A 25,148-nucleotide genomic window follows, 5' to 3' on the forward strand; every position below is an offset into this window, starting at 1 on the left:
GGTTTCACAGGCTCTCAGGGACCTATTCTGGGTCATGCCTCAGCCAAGCATCCAAGTCCTGCCTGTTGTGCAGACACGTGCATACCACCACTGTGTGCATTTCTCCTTTTTTGCTGTGCAATCTACATCAGGAAGTGTAAAGCAAAACCTGAGACTGCTCCCTTAAATCCTCTGCTGTGATATCTGCAGGCATTTCTCCTCAGTATTATGCTTTCAGCTAGGTGGGGGCAAACTGGGTTTGGTTGGTTCACCGTGTCTCTCTGGAAACTTTAATGTGAAGGGGTGCTGATGGTGTCTGCTGGTTACTCTGAAGTAATCTCATGTGTCTTCTGAAAGCTGGAGGAGTGAAATGTGTCCCTTTGTGTTCCTGCTGGTGAGATCTGTAGCCAAAGCTGGCTGAATTTTTCATTGTAACCGCTGCATTCTTCTTTTAGTCAAACATTTCACTGAATCCACAGTCAAAGATGACTTTGAAGTTTGGCTTTGTCTCCAGTGCAACTGCACAGGGGACTCCAGCTTTCCGTTTAAAAGTGAGAGTTCATTGAAGGTCTATGAAAGTGAAGGATTATTTAATTACATCCTGATTTGCCAATAGTATACTCAGCCCTGCTCAGAGCATAAAGATACATAATGTCTGCTCCCCGTGGAGTCTTAGCAAAGTTCTGGTTATCATTGCCTCCACACAGGTTTCAGTGTGCTTTCATCTGCTCACATAGGATCTGTTGTGCCTCTAACATAACAAACCTAAGAGTAAGTTAGGCTCTTCCTTTTTTTCCATCAACATCCCCCTATACAGCCTAGAAAGAATGTTTCCAATAACTTCCTCTTGGTAATGAGCCAAACAGCTGTTTTTCCAGAAAGGGCTTGGGAAGCTGAGGTGTGTAAATCAAACCTTTGGAGATAGCTCTTTTTCCAATTTTGGTTTTGGCTTATGGTGGTCAGGATGTGTCTGTACTGGTAAGATAGATGGTTTCTGCCCGTGGTACAGCAGCTCCTGAGCTAGTGGGCTATGCTGATACACACCAGTATCATCTTCCCAGCCACTTGTCCCTAAATATTGGCAGTGAATGAGCTCTCCTGCACTCCACCACATGTAGTTTTGTTCCTAGGTGAAGGACTAAGGAAATGTCTAGATGATCCTTTGGTGCAGGATCATAACAATAAAAGAAAGCCACAGCCAAGAATTTTATGTGCCTGGAAACTTTGTTGAATTGCAGTATCTATCCACACGACAGCTCTGCAGCATTCTGATGCCAGACCTCCAGAGAAAATCCTAAGCACTTACAGGAAAGATCCCCCGCACTTCAAGTTCTCAGTACTTTCAGAATGCATGACTTAAATTACTTTCCGGACTGGGAATTTTGTTTCTCAACATGGGTTTTATCTAAATGATGTAACGCCGCCCCAGTGGCCCTGGTCGTGTTCTGCCTTCATTCCAGGAAAAGATCTCAATGCCTTCTGCTCTCCTTGCACCAGTGCTGTGGTGTTCAGCAGAAGAAAACTGAGACATGGGGGCAAAAAGAGGCTGTGGTGTGCTCTGCTCTGGTCTGAACTGTCAGAGACTGATGACAGTGCCTTGGAGTAGAAAGTAGAAAAGCTGCTGGGTCTTTAATTTTTGGCTTAATCTTGAGTCCTAGTCCTTGCGCCAAGAATTTTTCCTGCATTTTACCTCTATCCATTCCTTGGAAAATGGACAAGCCATCTTTAAGCAATATCCAGAAGCTATCTGTCCCTTGAGAGTAGACAGAAGTGGTCTGAATTTTCTTGAGCAAGTAGAAGAATCACAACACAGGCTTCTGTTTCCTTGGAGGAGATTAAGCTGTGTCCTCATTTTGAGAATGGAGTTCATTTTTTAGCTGTTAGGCTAGTCTACAAAAAGGAACAGACTACTACCAATCATACTTTAATGAATTGAGATCTGCCTTTTTAGAAAAGATTAAGGTAACTTTATGGTATTAGGTATTTAGTGCACCTGCCTTAAAGGGACTGAAGTATCCTCACAAGCTTTTATATTTGTGCAGTTGGTTGGTGTGTGGACTCTAAGACACAAAAAAACATGCCCATGGCAAATGGAGTCCAAGGAAAGGATGTCTGTTAGAATTCTTTTGCCAGACTTTCCATTATAAGAAGTGACCTTTCACTCCCTTTCAGAGATTTTAGATCTTCAGTGCTGACACAGAGGGTAAAGAAACATCACATCACAAGAGAAAATTGCCTTGATTTGTCTTATGGAACACATCTCCTTTTACTGCCCAATGTCCCAACATGTGACCTCCACTCTGTAATTGCCTATGTATCTACTACAATATGTTCAACATGAGAAGACTTTCCCCTTTTGATTGGATTTTCTTTTTCCTTCTATCAGCATTTTTTTTCTGTAAAAAAATTCCATGTCTTGTTCAGACATAGAAGTACTTGAGTGAAACAGTTTCTAAAACAGCATTTTAAAACATTCTCTTTTAAGACTTGAGCTATGCCAGATTTACAAGGCAAAAAGTCTTTGTTTGGTTGTAAAAAAGTGAAAAATAATGAAGAGAAAATGGGAAAATGGAAAAGGAATATATTTTTGTGTATATATGAAAATATATTTTCAGGAGAATTTGAAGGAAGCTTCCCATAAAGGTCTAGTTTCTTGAAGCCATGCCTAAACAGGAAAATTCAGAGTGTCTAAGTTCACAGTTTGCTATTTCTTTGCAAAACATTATGAGCCGATGTCCAGTGTTGGTATTTGTGTTTAATAGCAATTGTGTCTCTAATGGCACCATCTTCTCCAAGGCACTACACAAGTTTTATGTACCAGCCTTCTTAGAAAGATGTTGGCACTCACTGCAAACATCTGCTTCCGTTATCATGTTTCCCTTAAGCTCTTTGCAGCACCAGGAGAACCATTTCCTTCTGTATTTTTTTTCTCACTGTTTCTCAAGGTTTTATGTGTTTTTATGCTCACAATCATGAGGATATATGCATTAGTCTTACTGCACATTATTAGAGATACACGTTCTTGATACACACATTTTCTTCTTTCATACTTATGAAATCCCAAAGAAAAAAATATATAAATATGCAAACCTTCAGTTTGCTGTTGGTTTAAGAGTCCAGCAGAGGTGCATTGCAACACTACCAGCCATCAGGAAAGAGCTAGCAGTTAACAAAGTGTTTTATATGTTTGCCTAACATATGTTACTTTTCTAAAGACACTTTTGCTTTTCTATAACACATTCAGGATGTTCTTTTGTGTAGAAGAAAATCTCTATCAAGAAGTCAAATAAAAGCAAGTAATACAAGTCACTGCTAAAAGCAAACTGCTCTTAGTTTGGTATCTTTGTAAACATAATTAAGGAGTTGTTTTCTCAGCATTCATCTGCGGAAGTCTGAGCAAGGCCCTCACTGCAGCAGACAAAAGGAGAGCCTTCACCCCACCAAAATGCAGTCCTGTCTGTTCTTCATTTCAGGACTATTTTTTCAGTTCTGTATGCAAAATGCAATTATGGTGGTGACCATTTCACAGGAAAAATACTATTATTAAATGCAAATAAAACTATGCTTATTACAGTGAGAAGCATAGAGACAGGCTGTCTCTTTGAATTATGTGCCTGGACTTCCTTATCAATTGCTCATTTACTATTCTCATAAGTGGTCTTTGCCGAGGTCATGTTCAACCACTGATTGTGTACCACCAGGACTAGTGGGGTTGCTCTGCACAGAACCACAGGCAGACCACTAACCCTTCTGTTACCAAATGGATGATAGCTCTGAATTGAATTTTAGATGTCTGGAGTGTTTTCATTCTTTGATACCTTCTGTACTGGTGTTGTGACCTGATTAATTTTATTTCTTTCAACTAAAGCTCAATTTTGTTTCTTTTATAAATCCTCTATGGATATATTCTTCTGGCAAAGATCTGCACACAGCTCAGGTCTGAATTTAGCTGAACATGCACAGAGCATCTTTTGATATTACCTCTGTGATAGAACAGGTCATGCTTTAGATTTGAACTGTCATGTTGCTTGGAGTATCTTTCATGCTCCTGATAAAAAGAAGAGGCCTGTTAATAAGAGAAGGAGCAGGTACTTGGAGCTTCTTCTTTGAAGTCCAGTGGCAAACCAACCAAGTTGATAGTCTTTCATCAGCTCCTGTGGGATTTAGGTTCACTTTTTAATTGCTCATTTACTGGGTGGTAAGGAAGATGTTTGGTGGTGTTAAAATGCTGTTATCTTTTTTTGGGTCTTGATCCAGCAAACTCCTTAAGTATGAGCTTGACTATGGGTTTGTTGTGTTCTTGAAATAAATGGGGTTATTGAAGTTGTATAAAGCTGAAAGCAACTTGAAGTGATGTTTTGGATGGATCCACTGCCTTAATGTGCTCCTACATACACGTCCTTATACCGGATTGGCTGTTTCTCAGTTTAGTGCCTCTATAAGAGACAATTTGGATCTTTTAGCTGGCTGGGAGTGTGGTATACCTGTTTTATCACTGACCATCCCAATCCTTTCCCTCCTTTGGTTTGCCTTCTTGGAGAACTGCTGGTGAATAGTGATGGGAGCAGAGCTGACTTACGTGAGTTAGGCCTCTGTCATTAAAAGGAAAGAGATGTCTAGGACTGGTACTACCATATAGGATTATATTCTGCATTAGAAAGTAGAAGTGTGATGTTGTGTTCACTGCCTAGGATTCAGTTTATTGTTTATATCCATTTAAACAAACAAACCCACAAAAAATAAAAATCCAAAAAACCCTCTTTTTTAACAAGAAAAATGATCTTACAGTTTTACATCTTCCCAACAAGTTGTGACCAGCTATGCCATACACTATTTTTACAATGAACTGTGTCATCTTTTAATTTGATTTACACTGAACCTTATGGATAGCAAAGTTTCTGCTTATTGCAGGAGGGTGGGGAGTAAAAAGAAGCCAGTGACTGCCTAAGCAGGCTACCATAAATACAACTCGCTTGACATTCCTGTCCCTGAGATGGGCTGATTTGTGGTCTGGATTCAAAAGTGTTTTACTGTTCTTTCTCTGTGGATTCAGCTATTTAGATCAGGCTAATTTTCAACTGGAGGAGCTGAAGAGCTATTATTCTCCCTGAAGGTTATCTCATTTGTTTAAAAACTGGTGGCAAACCACTGACTGCTGGTTTTTGTTTTTTGTTTTTTTTTTTTTTTAAGACAACAGCAGTGGGGGAGGAGAGTTATATCTGGAAAACCCCCATGTGCAAAATTCCAAGGACCTTTCCTGAAATACCAAATACTTTCATAAGTAATAAAATGAACTTCACCATGGTTCTCAGAAACTCTCTCCTCAGCTGTACCAGAGGGATGAGCTCATGAGGTTGCGCTCCATGGCCTTTCTGAGGGTGTATTTCTTGTCATAATACATTCAGAATATGGTATTTTTTCAGCCTTTACTGCTGTATCAAAGTTGGTTGGCCAACTTACCCAAGGGGAAGAAAGACAGAAGCAAACTTAGAAACAAAACAACACTTTAGGAAATGTGGGAAGTGTTGAAATTCAGAAACCTTAGAAGGGTGGAGCTAAGTATTCCATATTGTTGGTTAGGTCCTTAGACAAGGTCATTTTCTCAATTCTTCTTCTTTCTAAAGGAATTGACACTTAAAGACTCTCCTTGCTGGATATATTACAGAACAGATGTCAGATTAGCTATTATCAGTTAGAAATTGCCTTTTAGGTTGGTTGGGATTTTTTAAATTATTATTACCATTGTTTTAGTGAAGGACTTCATTGCCTGTTGAATGATGATGATGATACAAGCAGACTTCTGTCTATAGTAATAGGCATGTCATGACTAGGAGGAGTAGCTTTAAGAGGAAAGTGTTGATATGTTCCTAAGCTCACAAGGAAGTGCAGGCATCCAGAGAAAACACAGGATGAAATTCATCTTTCTGATTCTTCCTGCTCCTGCAGCATGGCATCACTGGGAAAGGGAAACATTGGATGCACTGGTCATGCATGGTGAGGCCTGTCTTGAGACAAGCACATTTTCCTGAATATTGAACTGTACATCCCAGTTCCCTCTCTGACATTCAGCTGCACTCCTTTCAGGGGAGGAAGGCAAACACTTTGGAAAATACAGTTGCCTTGAGCATTTAAAAGGAAGCTCCTCTAATTTGGACAGCTGGACCATCATGTATGCCATATTTAAACTTAGTGGTTGCGAAAGAATTAAGAGGGGAAAAAAAAGGAGAGATTAGTTCAGATTAATAAAATATAGAGCAAGCTGCTTCACAATCAGCTCAGACTCTCTACAGGGAATTGCCTCACCAAAAAGGATGTCTTCCAGATTCCTTCCCATTCATCTTCCTTATGAGATAGTTTTTCTCCCCCAGTGCAAGGATGTGTTTGTGGCTTCTGCAATCTCAAATATCCTCCTTCTGTTTATGGCCTAAATGGCCTTTTTGCCTTATGACTTAGCACCTGCTTTTATTCATTGTGAAATGATTTTGTACGCTTTTTAGTAAATGTGACAGGCAGTGCATTATGCACTGTTGTGTTTTATTTGCTCCCATAAGGCATTATGGAATACAGTTAGACTGTGACATCCAGGACACGGTGTGGTGCTGCATTGTGTTGTGTTACAACATGGGACAGTTCAGTGCCTTGAAAGACGCTCTGTCTTTTCCTTTGCCTATGCCTTTTATTAACTGGTTTTTATCCCAACTTTTGCCTTGGTGAATGTGTGATTTCCATGAGCTCCCCCAGTGTATCTGATGAGGACAGTGCTTGTCTTCTTGGAAAGGTCTTATTTTAGTCTCATAGATTTGTTGATACAAAAGGTACGAGAGTTGCTCACATCTCCTCAAGCTGTTTCCCAGATGCTTGATGATTTATGAGGAGCCAACCTCCTGGGAGCAGCTCTATGTTGACTGTGTTCTATCTGTGAAATCCTAATGAAAATCACCTTAGAAAATTCTGTGGTGTTTGATTACAGTGCTGGCTACACCACTTTAGATCGTAATTTAGTGCATGGTGAGGACGGTGAGAGGGAATCAGGCTGTTTCAGAGCTCCTGAAGAGTCTGCTCCAGCATCACATGAGGGCTCTGAATAGCTTGAGATTTCATCCCATGTGGGCTATAGAAACAGTATTTATGGCCATTCTTATCAAACATACTTTATTCCATTACGGAAAGGGCTTTTCCTCAGAGTGTAATATTTGAATATCCCTTATTTTACTATAGTGAGAATTTTCTCCCCATGCTTCTCTCCAGCCTTTCCTCTACAATGATTTTATAATTGCCACGTTTACCATGGTGGAAATAACAAGTCACTGTGCTTTGATTTATAAGCTTCATAACACGTGCAGCTCTATTGCTTCATGTACCTGTACTACTTGGATGCTGCAGAGCTGTGCCAGCTGTGACATTTCAGTACTGGTCTTGGTCAGGTGTGACTGCCTTGCAGGCAGAGCACTGTAGTCTGCATGATTCAGAGTTTAATTTAAATGAAAAGCTGTGACAGACCCTCTTCTTGATGTACAAGAGAGAAAATAGTACTCATTCTCAGTTGGTGTGCTCTGTGCACAGATGTTTTGTTTGGGGGTATATGTATGAGCACATTTCAGAGATACTGTCCCCAGAACTCTTAATTTCAGCAGCTGACGACACGAGAGTAAAGCCAGCACTAGAAATGTCCAGGAAAAGGGAACCTTTCCCTCAGAATCATGAACCAGATTGAACCACACAGTGAAGTGCATGGTGACAGAGGGAAAATGACAATAGTTTGCTGTTCAAGAAAGAAAAGTAATGGACTCTCAGGCACAGGATGAGTTTTGCCATGTTTTACTGCAGTAACTTTTGTTCCGACTTAGGGAATGGTTGTTTTTCACTAGATTTGTTATCATCAAGTCTGGTTTATTTTTATCCCTTTTCTTGGACGTTTTGGATAAAGTCCTGTGAAATAGTGTCCTCTTAGTGTACTGGGTGTTTTCAGAGTTCAGAGGTCCTCAGGATTTCAGTAAGAGCTCAGTAGTGTTGGCTGGACATTTTGTTTCATTCCAGATCAGGGGAAAAAAACCCCACAGATGTCTTTTTTGTCCTTTTTTTAGAATAAAAGCAAATAAAAAACAGACTTCAGCATAGATGTCCCTGATGAAAATCGCAACAAAACTAATAGGTGGGGGGTCTTTATTTTCACCAAATTGGCACTTTTCCAAAGCAAATTGTTTGGTTAAAGCAGAAAAAAACAAAACTGAATAGTTCTGCACTTTTTGAACTAGGGCTGTGTTTGCCTAGATAGGGTGACTTAGAGTGTGAAAGCATCTTAGAAAGATGTCACAGTTAGGTCTGTGGAGATAGTTTTATAAGAAACATAGACTTTTTTCTTCTGAGTTTCAGGTTGTTTGGAAGCTAGAATTACTGTGCTGTCAGAAGAGTACAATGAATGGTTAGACAATCGTGCTTTGTTTACAGCTGCATGCAGGGAGGTATTTACAGCCAGGAACCAGTGAAAAGCAACCTGAAAAATAGATGCACTAATCAAGAAGTTTGTACCGTTTGTCTGGATTCCTGGTTTCAATGAGCATTTATGAAACAAGTATATTTATTTCATATAAAGATCTTAGAAAAATTCGGTCACACATTAGATTTTATTTTAAAAGTGAAGACTTAGATTGGTGTGTGACAGATAGCTGTGGCTGGTTGCTTTGGTTTTGTAGTTCCAGCGTTCACAGAGTGGCCTGGTGGAGATATTTTCCCCCATTTGTTCTTCCTCAGTAGCCAGATTCAGGAGAAGAAAACAGTTTTCTATTTCTATTGCTTGCAGTGGAACTGGAGGTTGGTGTGGCATTCAGCAGAGTGCAGTGATGTTCAGTTTAAGATAAAGACACCAGAGTCTGGGTGTTTACATGAAAACAAGTGTCCAAATTCATGTAGATCCCCATACATCATGTGGGGAAGGAACACAGGTAGCTGTCCCACATGTGGAGGCTCAGGGGTGCATGTTTTGACTGGGAACTGAAACCTGCTGTCATCTGAATGTTGCCTTGGAGTCTTCTGATCCTCAAAATTTCCCCATGCTAAAGTTGTCAATGCACAGAAGAATGGTTGTTTGCAGTTCTTTGATGCAAATTGACCCAAATTCCAGTATCAGAAACAGCTGGGCAGTGGAAGTGCATGGTGCAACTGAGAAGACATTTTGGCTTTTAGAGATCTGGGTCTTGACACAGTTCCTGTAATCCTTGGAGCCATGGATTTACAGCAGCAGAGGTTTTACCTCGGTAAAAGTAAACTTTATGAACAATTGAATATTTGCTCAGGCAAAAATTGTGGAATTTTAATTAAGTGAAGACTGGCTATTTGTCTTGAAGTTATTGAGTAAGATGGTTGATGGGATAGGATCTGGCCTCGTTTACATTGGTATAAGCATGAGTAACTGTTTGAGTAAACAGACCATAGGCAGAAAATGGTTCAAACCATATAAATAAAATCAAAACACGACCTTACACATGTTTCTGGAAGGAAATACTTAAGCACAGTAAAGAAATTTAAATTCACCCATACTCACTTTTCTGCAGTCCTTCATTGCTGCTTTTGTTCAGAGGGCATTGCTCCCCAGAGCACAGAATTTGGGAAGCTGGACTATTTACATTTTTCATTTCAGTCTTTCTTACTTCATTGTTCTCAAGCTTTTATTAAAGTTTAATTCTGTTTTAAAGCCAAAGTGGTGAGAATGAACTTATATAATCAATATAAATGTAGAAAAATAATTGTACATTTCTTGTAAAATAAAGAGTCTATATACTTGAGCTCTGTTGTTCTTACTGTTTAATATGGGATTGAATTAAGAGAAAATACAGTGTACTTCCCATTTAATAATATCTGCTCCTAGACCAAACATTTTATAGACTTGAAATGCTAATAATAATTGTGCTGTGTTATAAACTGTTGTGTTTTTTGCCTTCCTGTAACTGGAACAACATACTAATTTCTACAAGTTGTGACTACTAACAGAGAGCAATCACCTCACAGACTTGTACCGAAAGGAGGAGACCATCAGCGTGGCAGGGAACGGCTGCATCCACAGTCCTCGCTTCCCCAGCAGCTACCCCAGGAACCTCCTGCTGACGTGGCGCCTCCACTCCCCAGAGAGCACCAGGATCCAGCTGGCTTTTGATAATCAGTTTGGGCTGGAGGAACCCGAAAATGAGATCTGCAGGTGAGTGCCAAGTGAAAGTTTGCAAAGCACTTCCTAAGGACCACCTTTGAGCTCACTGGCATGAGACTGCAAAGCAAAATCAGGGCATCTCTGGATGGGTCTAGGATGTCCTTGCCAGGAGGACAGACCTTTAAGGGGCCCTCACAGCTGAAATTGGACTTTGAGTTCATAAATAAACTGAGCTGTCCTGGACCCAAAGCAGTTTTGTCAGGTTTTAGTCCTTCTATAACGTTTTAAGCACAAGGTACTTGTGTGCTCAAATCCCACTATCTAACAACATAGGTACTACTTTAATAGGATTTTGTCCTCTATCACCTCTGTCGCATTTCAGCCAGGCAAGAAACATCTTTTTCAGTAGGTGGAGGGCTCTAGAAGGTTTGAGTGAGTATGTAAGCGTTTATATTGGGTTGTGAGGGACAGATAAAAATGTATTGAAAAATAGAATTATGTTCAAATTACTTGCTTAACTTTATTTTTACTCTTCACTTGTACAATTCCTTTTAAAAATTTCAAATGTAGGTCCACAAATATCAGTGTACTGATGCATGCTGATGTATCTGTAAATCTGATAAAGCCTGCCCTACCATATCCCAGTTGCTTTGGTTCCCCTTTTAAGCAGAAGTGACCTTAAGCTCAGCTGATCTGGCTGGTTAACCTAGGTGGATAAACTGTTTTGCATTAGTAAAGTACAGAGGTGAATCTTGCCAGCATTCACTAAAACAGTATAAATCCATGTGTTTATATTTCTTTTATTCAGCTCTCTTTTCTGTGAGAGAAAACTGGCTCAGGATTCCCATGCCCTCCAAAAGGCAGATTGCTGTGATGCTGCTTACTTGAAATGCTCAAGTCTCAGCCTCCAACTCTGTGTGATCATGTTGTTACTTACACCTTATCTATGCACAGAACTTGGTTGTTAGTGTTTCTGCACACCCAGCCTCTTCTTATCTTATCTTTGTCAATTAATTTGTGTTTGTAGGGCTTGGCATCTCTGCAGGCATTTTACAGGATGGATTTTTTTCCTTCTTTTTCTTTGTTAAATTTTCTGCATTACTGATAGAGGGAACCGTTCCCGCAGGTTTGTTTTCCATGCAGCAATAAAAGAATGCAGCCTAAAATTGGCTCTCCTTCCCTGCTCCTTGGCAGGTCTGCTCTGGTGATGTTGGTCCAAGATCAGCAGCAGAGTCAGTAACAACAGTAACCTCCCAGTACCCCAAATGCTTTCCCAGATTCAGAGCCTAATGCACACAGAAGCGGCCTGTTAATATTTACATAGTGGATAAACTGTGGCTGAACTTAAAGCATTGCAACTTTGAAACAGAGGGCTAATTTACTGTGGAAAAAAAGATGAAGTATTGTCTGTCAAAAGCCGTTGAAGGTGGTGGCACAGTGAGGGAAAGTCAAGCTGTTACTGGCATTATGTGCTTGGAGAGCATCTTGGAAGACAGTCTGCTTGCTTTTTCCAGAGCAGCTAATTTAGAATGCAGAGAAAAGCAAAGACCTTCCATCATCCATAGTGCTGGAGAAATATCACATCCTTTTCCACAAAAAAACTTTCCCTAGAGTTTCTGGAAGACCTTTGTTTGGGTAGTATTACTTCCAGAGTGAGGAATTTTTTGGTCAGACAGATTGTGATGGCTTTAAGTCTCTTAAATACTGTATGCAGTTGGATGTTTTGCTAATGCTCAATATATTTTTCAAAACTAGATCCCTTCTGCAGCTTCAGTCCCTGACAATCCCTGCAGTGCTGCTTTAGAGAGACAGCCAGGGCTGTTTTAATTGAAATGAATGCCGAGAGCTAAGCATATGCTTGAAGGCATACTGGACAAGTAATTCAGGACCTCTGCACCTTACCTTGCTTTTGTGTTTGTTTTTGACCTTAAGCTTTTTTCTCCAGAAACTTCCCAGTGTTTTCTTTCAATTTTTTATTAATGCTAATTATTGTAATTTGCATACTATTAAGACTGACCTGATTGAAATTCATTCAGGCTGAGGAATGAAAAGGTATATTTTAGCAGAGCTATATTTCTTCAGAGCTTCTGAAGAAGGAGAGGAAATATTCAAGGTCTTACAGAATGTTCAAGAAGTGCTGTTAGCATTTCCACAGGCACTTGATAAGAAATTATTCTGAAAAGCAATTAAATTACCCAGCCTCCTTGGATGCACAGAAGCAACTGAGAATACACCTACTTCTATGATCGTTGCAGCAAAGCCTCTGCTGTGGAAAGCAGATATAATCCTTGAAAGTCCATGGATTTTCCCTGTTTTTTCTGCTTTATCTGGCTTCTGGCCTCCAAAAGTGGGGAGGCCAGTCAGGACAGCTTTCACCAAAGCTTACAGGGTTATCTCCTGCTGGGCACCACAACCCCTTGTGTTGGAATAGGCATTCACAATTCCATGTTTCCCAGGGGGCCAGGGTGGATCCTTGGGAGCTCTGCTGGGTACCACATCCATCGCCACCAGGGAGTGGGAGCTTGGAGTGGTGGAGGGAGATTGAGACAAGTTTACCTCTACCTGGAACTAAATTTCGGTGTGCTTCAAAAAAAGAATATTTCAGCAGAGTTTGGGTAGATTTAAGTGGTCATGGTGGATCTGTTATTTTCTGTTCTGTGCAATTTGGCGTTGGTGAATATAAAAGCAGCAGAGCTGATATTCTCAAACCACATAGTACTTGTGGTTTTTATCTCATGGGCTCTCAGCAGAAAAAGAAAAGCAGGTCTGTTATTTACAGAGCTATTCAGCTCCCACAATTGGGCAGGGAGGAGGGTGCTTGGCTCACAGACTTGGGGGTGGGAAGCAGTGCATTGCTAGCAAGAATCACTCAACAGTCCTGAACTCCTTCTTTGGAGGGAGCAGATGTTTTGATAATAGAAAACATTCCTGGTAAAGACCTCCAGGGTTTTAAGGCTTTACTGTACTGTGAGGATGGCACTCAAGCTGCCCCTCTTGTCATCACCTCTGCCTCACTGGCAGCAATGTGTGGGGCCTAATTCTGCCTCCAAAGATATTGAGAGATATTTTGTCATAGATTTAGTAAAAGCAGAACTTCATTCTCTGTCCCCTTTATTCTCCAGCTCAATAACTGTACACATTTATGTATTTATTTATATGGTCATTTATACCCAAGCAGGCAAATGCACAGACTGGAGCAGTGAGTGCTGCCACTGTGTCCCTTCATCCCTGGGGTTTGGTGCCTTCTGCTCCTGGCAGTGCCCTCTTTGGGCTCAGGAACCACTGCTGTGGCAGGGGTGCCTGGCCAAGATGTGACTTTTCACAGAACAAGATGTCCTGTTGCATTTTCCCTGGTGACAGCATGCACATAAACTCCCCACTGCAGCACACAGAGCAGCAGCATGCTTTCCTGCTTGAAAGCTAGACATAAATCTTTCCAAACCAGCTACAGGAGCAATGTACCACCTACAAGGAAGGTCCTAAAAAGCACCTTTCAGTATCATGCACTGCCCTGTGTCCCTCCAGCACCTCCCTTTGCTCCTGGCACAATGGCTGCCCCTCTCTAGCCCTCTGACCAACAGAGCCGGCGCCTGTGGCTGCTGCTGCTGCTGCAGGGAGTTGGGTGACCACCACAAAGTGCACAAGTGCTTGCAGCTGCTCAGGTTGGGCAGCTTGCCTTAAATAATATTTTATCAGGTTTCTAAATTATTTACCCACCACATGAAACGCAATGCGTATGCTTACTGTATACTAAGCACATGCAAGTGCTTCTTCTTGCTGTTTTAACGTGGTAGCAAATACTGTCATGTTCCAGGAGCACAGAAATCAGTCATTTGAGCACTCAGGCAGTAGCTTGCAGCTTAGTGTATTAGTGGTGCACAGACTTGTCCACCATTTGTAATATTTAGTCAGATGTTTTGGAGTGGAGAACAGGGGACAGATGTCTTTGTATCTCCAGCTGTGCTCCTGTCAATTTGCAAGCACCTTCTGTAACCAGACTCAGCAGAAACTAATTATTCATACTCTTTTTCAGGTATGACTTTGTGGAAGTGGAAGATGTGTCAGAGACCAGCACAGTTATTCGAGGACGGTGGTGTGGACACAAGGAAGTGCCTCCAAGAATAACATCAAGGACAAATCACATAAAGATAACCTTCAAATCTGATGACTACTTTGTGGCTAAACCTGGATTCAAGATATGTTACTCTCTAGTGGTAAGTCTTCTAGGGGTAATAGGGGTAAGAGACCGCTTGCAGTGTAAAAGACCATCAGTTCTTGAAGACTAGATAGTGTAGCTAAATGTGGGATCAAAACACTAAATGACTGAAAGTAATTTTATTCTAGCAACTGCATTAATGCAGATCAAAGTATTTTTGAGATCGTGTCATTAAATATAAAATAAAGTCAAGTTCAGTTCAAGATTTACTCTAATTACATGTTTCAGAAGCACTAACACTTTCTACACTAAAGCTGCACTGCCACTGCCTTGAGAGATGCTGCAGAAATAGCAAAGAAATGGCTGCTCTGTGAACCCCTTTTTCATGTTCATTCGAGGTCAAATAAAAATACCTTGAGGGGTTATGGCTGTGATTCTCAGATAAAGAGTAGTTTATCATGTATTCAATAAAAGTCTGCATGCAAGACAGTGTGCTGAGGCTCAGACTGTATTTTTAATCAGATATCAACGTACCTCTGTATATGCAGAAGTATTAGTACTGTATCATGTACTGTTTCAACGAGATGAAAATCTCCTCTTTTTTTTCTTTTGTTTTTATTTTGGTTTTGCTTTTAGGGAGCAGGAATGATCAGTACACTTAAGTAGATTTTGATACAAATATGTATTCCTTTGTATTGCCCTGATTAATAATATAATGCTTTTGGTGCAGTGTAGCTCGAAAGAGGCAGATTTTGCAAACACTCAGGAAATGGTAAGCAATAATTTATTATACTGTCATCATTATATTTTCCTATCCATCACACTTCTTATTCCCTTTTTATTCAATCCACTGTCCTTTAACAAGAATAAGAAAGCCTGGAATAGCATAACATTGTAACAGGAAAGATTCGTTGTTTGAGTCATTTCACTTCCACCTCTTGGCTTTGCATGCATGTATGCCTGTGTATGCTGAAAAAGAGTCCATAAACAGCACATTGTCAAGACAAAGCAAAGCTATAAAGATTTTGCTCCCTTGCATTTAAATTGTTAGGCTTCTAGTGGAGTGAGGCATTAAATTGTAAGTACATCCTGAGCTCTAATTTGAAGATAATCTACTAAAACTTAAATTCAGGCAGAACAGTCTATGAAAGACCACTGGGCATAAAAATGAGAGTGAAGCAGCAGCCTTTCTTTATACTGTTTGTATTTCAGCACAGCCACAGAAACTCTGCTGCATTTAGCAAGTTTTATTCCAGAGAATATACAGATAGTCTGATAGTGTTAGGCTTTCCAAAAATGAATGTGATCACTCATAAGACACAGGACTATCTGCACTAGAAAGCTCAGAAAAGGCTACTGTATTTATCTAATTTCAAAACTAGGGAGTGAACTGAGAATTTGCAATCTAGCAAATCTATTTACAAGAATAATCTCTAAGTGCACCCTCTGAATGAAGCACTGCTTTATTTCAGGGAAGAGCCCTGGTGATTGGTGGTTTTTGTGAGATGAGGGCTGATTTTCAGTTAGCTGCTCTTCAGATTCCAAGCCATACAATCCTAAAAGTGCAGGATTAATTCTGAGCAGAGTCAGCCCTTATTCCATAGTCCCCACAGTGCCTAGAGTGCAGTTCAGAGATATCCTGAGCACTGCTGACCCCTGAAGGTTGGACTCGCTGTGTGTTTCTAGTTGGTAAACCAGGGAGCATTAATGAAGCATGTAAAAACGTATGGTATTTTCTACGAGATTAAATTAAGGAGCTTTACACTGCCTTTTTTCCTTCCCTTCGTAACCTTCTCCAACAAAGGGCTACTTCTGGGGCCTTTCTTGGAACATGGTGCACAAGATATACACAAATCTCTTAATTCCCTTGCTTTTTCTTATTTTTGGAGTTTGGATCTGTGTGGCAGTTGTTTATTTGTATACCAGACTCTGAGAAAATAAGTGATCTGGAATTTATTGATCAGCTCCATCTTCTGTGCATCATGCCAGAATGACTGGGTGAATTTCTCACAGTCACTCATGCAGCCAAGCAGCCTTGCAGCTTGACTTTTTGGCCTCTCATTAATAAATCTTCAAGGAAGTCAGTGAAGTTCACTACATTTGATGCAGATCAGGCTTTCACTTCGGTCAGCACTCTACATGAGGCACAAATAAGGCACCAGAGAGCTAAGCAGAAACATCCTTCACTATCTTTGTATACTTGTGTTTTTCTGTTAACTGCACATTTCAGTACTATTTAGAGAAACAAAAGGGGATTATTTTTCTAGAGAAGACATAAATTAGACTTGCATCACTTGTATCCATTTGCCTTTGTGAAGGCAATAGGAAGTAAACACCCCATGTAGGATGAAAGGGCTCAATGGGATTAGAACTCGGACTGATTCTGGAAAATTAAACCAAAAAAGATACAAGGATGGTCTTTAATAGTATAAGGTTGAAAACTATATGGATACATGTAAATATTTAACTGTCCCAATGTAACATAGGGACAGGGGAGAAAAATCTGTATAATAAAGTCTGACCATCTAATTACAGCATTTAGGAACTTTTGCTTGTCAAGGCTGTCTCCCCTGTCTCCCTCCACCTTCTTCCTCCTCTTCCCTCATCTTCTGTGTTTTGGCACCTCTGCCTCTACTCTCCCCTCTGTGGATCTGAAGGACTCAGAAGGCCAGAAGGGGAGCAGTGATGGGGGTCTTGAAGGCACAGGACAGGTTCAGTATGCTGCTGCCTGTCCCAGATCTGCTCTTCCCTCACAAAGTTACAGCATTCCCTTGAGTGCGAGCTCCAGGGTGGACCTGACTCCAGGAGGTTGTTAGTGAGTTATGTGTGTCCCACTTCCCACTGCTGACCTCAAGTTGCCTAAGAGTCAAAAGTGTCCTAACCTCTCTGGAAAAAGTCCCTCCTCCTGTGTGCTGGTTGCAGGAGGAGGTAGGTGTGCGCAGCTGGAGGCTGATCTCTACACTCGACACTTCACGTTCAAAGCCCCAGGTTTGTTGGCTTGGTCTGGGTATCCACACAGAGAATTGTTTCCCTTGAACCTCTTTAAAATTGCCTTTTGCTTTAAGGCTCACAGATTTAGAGCAGAAATGGTCTGGAGCAAGACCTAGACTGCAATTATTAGGCATGAGCCTCATGTGATTGCAAATTTGTTTGAAACTCCTCCCTACTGTTATCACGTAAAGCCATTATTTCTTAATATTTTTAATCCTTTTCTTGAATTGCCTTAGAAATATTAAATTGTATTATAGAAGGAACTGAGGTATTCTAGGGTGGTGGGTTTTTTGTTTGTTTTTGTTTGTTTGTGGGGTTTGGGGGTTTTGTTGTTGTTTTTTGGGTTTTTTTTTGTTACATTACTTTTACGCTAAGGACATAATCATTCAGAACAAACAGTGTAGAAATCCATGAAACAGAGGAGGATAAATTTATATTATCCCCTTTTTCCTTCTGAAGTTCTTTCAATGTCATAATTCTGGAAAGGGATGTTAACAAGATTCGATCCCATGTTTTACAACTTCATTTGCATGGACATTTTGTGAAATAGTCAAGGAACTCATTCAGGAACATGTTTCAACAGTAAAGGTGAATGTTTGGAATTAAAATTCCCAACTGTGCATCTAATTTCATTTTAATGAGACAGCTAGAAAATGTTGTATTCCATTTGCTAATTAGAAACATTATTTTAAGTTTATTGTAAAAGGCACATATTTGGTATACATTTATAACAATAAATTCCTATTGCTGTACTAATTGCTTGATTAATCCTAAATGAAATCCATACTTTGGAATTTCTACTAAAATCATTTTTGGAAACAAAGGCTACCAAAAAAATTAGGAACATAGGTATATGTACTTGTATAAACATGCATCTATATAAAGGTGTAAGGATACATATACATCTTTTTTACATACATACACATATCCTTGTGGATATGTGGTATTAAACAGGAGAACATAAGAGCATTTGTCCCAAGATAAGCTTATGCATCAAAATATCAAGGCGTTAAATCCTAAGTAGTTTTGGCTTGTTTAAAAATGAAGTTTTTTGGATAAGGGAGCCATAAAAAATTAATGGACTGGAGGAGGGAGGAACTTTGAGTTTGGATCCATATGTGAAATTTTACAGGGAGTAGCTTTCTGCTAAACACTGTATATAGATCACCACACCTATGATTGAAAAGAGAGCATAGTCACAAACAGGGGTAAGACACCACAATTAAATTCACTTTCCTATGCAAAGAATATTGACCAGTCAAAGTTTGCTCAAATTCCAGGCTTAAACTGTTTAATACTTGCCTGTTAAGCTCAGAAGAAAACAAACAAAATTGGAAGAGCAATCAGAAAATGAAAAAGGGGAAAAATAAGAAGCTGATCCTGAACTTGTACTCATTGCTATCACTCTGAATTAAGTGACTGGTTCCCTGTGTTTTACTACACTTGTCTGCACAAGTAGTGCAGCAGCAGGCTTAAGGGTTTTTTAAATAAGTCAATAAATAAATGCCCTTAAGAGTTAACACGATCATAAAAAGACTCACCAGTGGGAATACAGATTCATAAAGATCATAAGGAATGATTAATTCTAAACTGAAGCCAGCCTGGATGGTGCATGAGTCTGCTGCTGTACTTCTGTTTTAGCTTGTCACTTCTTTCACCGAATGGACAGATAATTCATTTCTGTATCCAGGACAAAATACTCTGCCTCAAACTCCATGTAATATATCTCATGTGACAACAGGAGTGATAATGGTGCATCTATACCTTCCCTGCTATTAGATAATCCACAGAAGGAGTCCCAGTAAATTGCTGGGAGTACAAAAGAAAGGGCATGGGGTGGTGTGGCCTGTCTTGGTTAATAAAGTGACTGAACATGAAATAGATTTCACAACAAAGAAAGAAGAACTTAATTGTGACCTTTTATCAATTCTTCTGCTACTTTCTCTGATTTCAGTTTTGGTTGCCTGACTTTTTATAAATACAGCCCATGTGCAAAACAGTTAATAATCTATATGATGAAACTTCCATTTTCTTAAGTTTTGACAGAAAACTATTTTCCGTGTTTTGCTCAAGGCATACTATCCTCATAAAATTATCTCCCAGAGGCTCATCTTTCAGGAGAGAAGTAATTAAGTCCTAGGTTCTAATTAGATAAGGCTTGCTCAAAATCTTTAACGTTACTTCTCCAACTTCACATAAGCAGGGAATTTAAGAGATTATCTATGCAAAATTAATTTTTTTTTTTTAATTTTGGAAGATGTTAAAATTTTTAAACACCAACATAAGATGACAGCACGTTAAAAAGAGATATTACTTCTTGGTGCATCTTGAGACATGGAGTATCTCAGAGTAATTTTATATGGGGAGGTAGAATGCTTTCCATTTAATAAGGGTTCCTGAGAGTCCAGCAATCCTCAACCTGCTGCTTAATTCACAGGACCTAACCTGTCCTTCAGCAAAGTTTGATGAAGAAAGGAAGGCGACATGGTAGAAAAGCAAAGCACTGTGGTAGGCTGGCAAATTCTAGTTTTCCCAGCGCTCAGAGCAGAACAAAAGATAGTGAAGGATGCAAAAAAAAGCAAAAGTGGGAGTCAGCTTGGCAATAAGGAAAGGGTATTCTTGGATTCAGAAGGCATGTCTGAATGGTCAGTTTCACAGGCAGCATTGGCTACTCTAGGGACAGCCAAAGTTTCTAATTAAAAGATTCATGCCAACATTTGCATCAAACCCAAGAGCTTTTTCTGCTTTCAGCATCTTGTCACACCTTCCAAAACCCTAAACCTTTACTGACTAACTCCTAAGTCTTGTCCACCCAGTCTCTTTTCCTCCAGGGTGGGAAAACTTGCAGGTTTTCAAGTGTGAGATGCACCAGCTGAATGCAGCACATGACTCACAGGGGGCCTGGGGGCTGCAGCCAGAGCAGCCAAACCTGACATGACCCAGCACTTCACAGTCAGTTGTCCCAGACTGAATTGTCCCCCAGTGTCCCCTAGGCTGTGATCCTAACAGAGTCCTTCTCTTAGCAGGTCTTCCGAAGGTCTGATGCCCCTTCCATGTTTACTCTTGTCTCAGACACTAAGATGGGTCCCGATCCTTCTGCTATGTGACTCACTAAATTTTAAACTTCATTGGTAGTCTCCCTGTTTTGTGTCTTAATTTTTAAAGGCATTCAAAATTCAGAGGTTTCAGGGAGAAGAGAATCACCTGCCAGCTTGGCATTAGAGGATGCTGCAAGTACTAGAGGGAAGGACAGATATAGGATCGTCCAGGAATGGCAATGAAACAGTGGCAGCAGCAAAGACAAAGGAGGACAGTAAAATACAGTCCAAGTTCAGACATAAAGGTTTTTATGGGTAAGGCAAACACACATAGTGGAAGAGTCAAATCCACAGAGAGAGAGAGAAGGCAGCAGAAACACCAAATGGTGGGAGAGGTAGGTGAAGCCCCAGACAAGAAAATATTCTTGAAAACAGAAGGAAAAATTGCATAACCAAAGGACAGAAAGGCTGTGCCTAACAGTATCAAACTTGGCAAGCACACCATGAAAGAAGGAGCCTTCCCTCCTTACTAGGAAGGCATTCACATGTCACTTGTTCTTTACAGTCACATGAATATGTTTTCACTTGGACTCAAGAGGGTAAATGGCAATAGGGAAACATTTTTAATAAGGAAATGAAGAGAAGGAAGGATTTGGGTACCCCAGAAGAGTCATAGTGGCATGGTTCAGAAGGAAAAGAGGAAAATGGATGTGTGATATTAAAGAGGAAGTGGTCTTGAAATAAGAAAGAATGTGTCCAGGAAAGGAGGGAGGGCAGGTAGAAAGCAATACAGAAGTAAGACCATTTTGCTAGATCAACCTCATTTAGCAAAACCTCTGTCTGTGAACTTGAGGATTGGGTTTGAATATATTTCAAAAGTGAAAAGAGTTGACTGGGAATGTGAATGAGGAATTGAGTTACAGCCAGGGAAATACAGACCTTCTTGCAAGGAAGATAGCAAATCCAGAAGCAGTGGGACCATATAAACACACAGAAGCTCCTGGAAGCTGTCAGACTTCAACTGATAAAACAATTGTTTTAATCAGAAAGGAAAATAGACCTTAATGCCCGTGTTTTCTCAGCTGCAAGCATGTGTGCTTGGCAGTTTTGTTGTTTGAACAGCATGAGGGAGAACTGGCCATTTGCTCTCCTCTGTCCTTGATTTGCTGACAGCTCAGTTAAAGTGTGGCTTCTTTGCAGGATGTTGTCATTGATCTGTCTTAACATAGCAGTAGTCCTGTTAATGTCCAATTCCTGCTGAAAATGCTACGTCTTAACTCCAGTCATGTGCTTTTCACTGGATGAGAATTTACCAAACTTGTGGTGGTGGCCAAGAATGAGGAGATGCAGTGCTTTGCACCTTCAAAGGACTGTACAGACAAATGTTTTATTTTCAAATCCAGTATCCTGTCCTGTCTCAAATAATTGATTCTAACAAGACTTAGAGGCATTTAGGTTCATTTAGGACAGCTTTAGATTTTGCAGAACTGCATTTCCTGCAGTCAGAACTTACCTGTTTAAAGAATTCCTAAGGAAATTAGTGACCCAGAGGAAATTTCCACTTTTCCAAGATAAGTTAGAGGAACAAAAGACACCAACAGGGAAAGATCATCATATGCAGTACAAGAGGGTTACTTACCCATGTTAGACAAAAATAATCAGAGACTCACAAGCCTCATTCAGTATGAGGATGATTTCTTGCAAAATACAACAGAAGTAAATTGGAAAATGCAAATTGCAAGAAGCACACATTCATATTAGCAATGAGATCATAGCATGTAAGAGTAGCAGATGAGAGTCACAGGAATGTTGCAGTTGTTGGAAAGTGTGTATACTGGTAGAACAGTGACTTCAGTATTTTAATTGAATGAAGGGAGCCATGGTATCATAGCAACTGGCCATGATCTTGCCATTGTATTTGACTAAGTGAGGGCATGTGTGAAGATTCACAGTAAATCATATGCCCTGTTAGTTTTCATGCTGTTCTGGTTTAATCCCAGATGGAAATTAAGCACCACGCAGCCACTCACTCATGCCCCTCCTCTCTCCACCCTGGTGGAATGGGGAGGAGGATTGAAGTAAAACTTGTATGTTGACATAAGAACAGTTTAATAATTGAAAATAAAGTAAAATACAGTAATAATGATGATAATAAACAGTAAACAAAAAGTGTTGTTCTGTGATGTGGAATATCCCTTTGGTCAGTTTGGGTCAGCAGTCCCAGCTCCCTCCCAGTTTCTTTTGCATGCCTCCTCACTGGCAAAGCATGAGACTAGGAGAGAAAAAAGAAGTTTTTGACTTAGGATAAACATGACTTAGCAAAAACCTAAATCTGTATGTTTTCAACACTATTCACTTTCCAAATCTGCACTGTAACAGCTACTGAGAAGAAATTAACTCCAGCCTAGCTCAAACCAGGATACATGCCTATATTGCTTCCTGGTTCATAGTCATATTTTAGTCATAATATATTTGGATACATAAAAAATTCAATACAAAAGCCAATCTTTTCCCTGTTCTTCAAGTGTCAGTTACAGTCAAGCAATCTCTGTTAAAGAAAAATACAGAGTACAAGAAAAGCAGACTTCCAGTGAGCCAGAGTTAATGATACTGGTTGTGGCAAAATTGTTCTATTGGAAAAGTAAAAAATTAAATCCATTCCCAAACTTGGGAAACTCTTATGTAGTTTTTTGTTTTTTGGGTTTTTTTTGTTTTGTTTTGTTTGGTTTGGTTTTGTTTATTTATTTTTTTTAATTAGGGAAACAAATCAATGATTCCTAGTAGTCTAGGAATCTTTAGAATTAATTTTGGTTAGGAAATGGATGGAAGATATTTAAGGTATTGTTTATTAAAACTACTCTGGATAAATCAGTCAGTTTTAAAAGATATTTAATACCTAAGGCTTTTTTTAGAGCTTGCCAGTGTTAAAATCCATAACTTTACTTACCGAGTGTGTTGGACAGCTTTCTCATGGTATCTATAAAGCGATATTTTTAATTAACACTAAATATGTGTAGGTAGCAGAAAGATAGGATGAATCCAACACCAAAAATCATAGAGCATGAAATGAAGGGGTATATTTTATGTGCCATAATGAGCATAACCTGGGAGAGGGCAAAGACCACCCTGTTCACTGGCTTTGCTTCCCATGTCTGTGCAAACAAACAGAAAATATAAATATCTTGGAGCTGGTGTTTTGTAAAAGAGACAGACCAGTCACAGCTTTAATTCAGTTTCTGTTAGATGACATAGAAAGGCCTCATAGTTAATTTGTCTGCTTGGAGTTGGCCATTAAGAAGACACCAGAAGAGATTGCAAATGCAGTAGCAAACTGAGCCAACATAAACACCCAGTCAGTGCTGCTGGTAGACTTGTGATCCTCTTTTGTATCTGCACTAAAGAGGAGAGTAAATCCAACCATTCTCCCCTGTTAACTAACCCTAAACATCACATCAGTATGCATGAACATGAGGTGAGTTTACACTGTCAGACTTTTTTAACAGCACTCATTATTAACCTGTCGATCACATGAGCTGTTTGTTTGAAAAGCAGGACTGTTTTAGACCTTGAGGATGTAATGCTGTCTGTGTAAATTCATCTTCTGTCCTGTACTTCCAGTTCAGCAACAGTTGAAGAATTTTGGCATGTGAAATGTTCATACCATATGAAGAACTTGGTTTGGTAAATCTGGAGAGTGTTTTCTAAAAATTTAGTTAAAATGGAAGATTTTTTGGGAGAAGAGAGGGGCTATGCTTGATTCTGTAAAAAGTTTAATTCTATTTCAGTGCTTCAAAGAGGCGTTAATTAACTTATGGTTCTTCAATGTGGCAACACTACTCTGACTTGCTACCATGGACACAAGGGAAGAGGAAATGACCAGTTCTTCCCAGGCCCTATTCCTGTTGAGCAGCCTCTGCTCTAGATTTTCTACAGAAGATGAAGGTGCACAGCTTAATTTAAGTGTACCAACTGTGTTGGAGAAGAGTAGGAAGTCAGTCTGCTTCCTCTGGAAGTCTGTCAGAAGCAAATACCAAAAGTGGTATGGTGCATTGAAACATGCTAGACCTCCAGCTGCACTGAGGAACTTGTGAAAATCCATCACAGCAGGTGTTGGTTGCAAGTTGTCTTTTAAATCAAAACAAGGATTGCGTGTCTTCACAGCCTTGTGTAGAGAGAGGCTCAAAGGCACAACTTCATGTTCTGTGCTCCTTCAGTACTATTTATTTGACTGTGTGTCAGCACCTTGCAAAGCCTGGCAGCACAATTCTGCTCTTGTACTGTTCTAGCTGAGTTTGGGTTGCAGAGTCTCTTTCAGCCTTAGCACTGTTCAATGTGTTTCTGTCATTCTTGGCAAGCCAGGGAACACAATGCATTGTGTATAATGGGTGTTTAATTGCTTACATAATAAATCTTTGCCTTGTTTGTTGCAGCAGCTGTAACTGCTGTAGACTACTTACATCTCTGGATCAGATGATACTGATTGTTTTAAGATTACTGAATCTAAATTTAGGCTTTTTTTTCCCCAGTAATGTCTAATGCAGACAAACCTAGAATTCTGATGTGAGGTGATTCAGTCAACTTTCCTTCAGGACAAGAATTTTCTGTATTGTAAATTCATTACTTGATCATCTAGTATAATTTTTAAATATCACAAGCACATAGGAACATTTAACCATGGAGTAATAAATCACTGTTGCAAAGACATTTTTTCTTTCATAAAAAGGTTTAATTTCCTTTTTTTTAATGCCATACCCTTGCCTGCAATTATACCTCTTACTGATTTATGATAAAGAAGTCTGTTCGTTTGTTGTGGGTGTATATCTCCCTTAGATATTTGCAGTGC

At 39.8% G+C, this 25,148-nt stretch overlaps 1 protein-coding gene across 4 annotated transcripts in view; it reads left to right on the forward strand.

Moving 5' to 3' along the window:
• PDGFD (platelet derived growth factor D) overlaps nucleotides 1–25,148 on the forward strand; it is a 138,481-nt gene that overhangs the window by 69,694 nt on the left and 43,639 nt on the right. The window contains exons 2-4 of one of the 4 annotated variants that reach the window (XM_036392310.2): nucleotides 9,967–10,171; nucleotides 14,154–14,334; nucleotides 15,007–15,048. In XM_036392310.2, the coding sequence (XP_036248203.1) occupies nucleotides 9,967–10,171; nucleotides 14,154–14,334; nucleotides 15,007–15,048 (428 nt within the window). The remainder of the gene's footprint in view (nucleotides 1–9,966; nucleotides 10,172–14,153; nucleotides 14,335–15,006; nucleotides 15,049–25,148) is intronic. The other 3 variants (XM_054514089.1, XM_036392320.2, XM_036392326.2) reach the window with 3 other exon arrangements.

The sequence above is a fragment of the Molothrus ater genome, chromosome 2 (assembly GCF_012460135.2).
Source record: "Molothrus ater isolate BHLD 08-10-18 breed brown headed cowbird chromosome 2, BPBGC_Mater_1.1, whole genome shotgun sequence".
NCBI lineage: Eukaryota > Metazoa > Chordata > Aves > Passeriformes > Icteridae > Molothrus > Molothrus ater.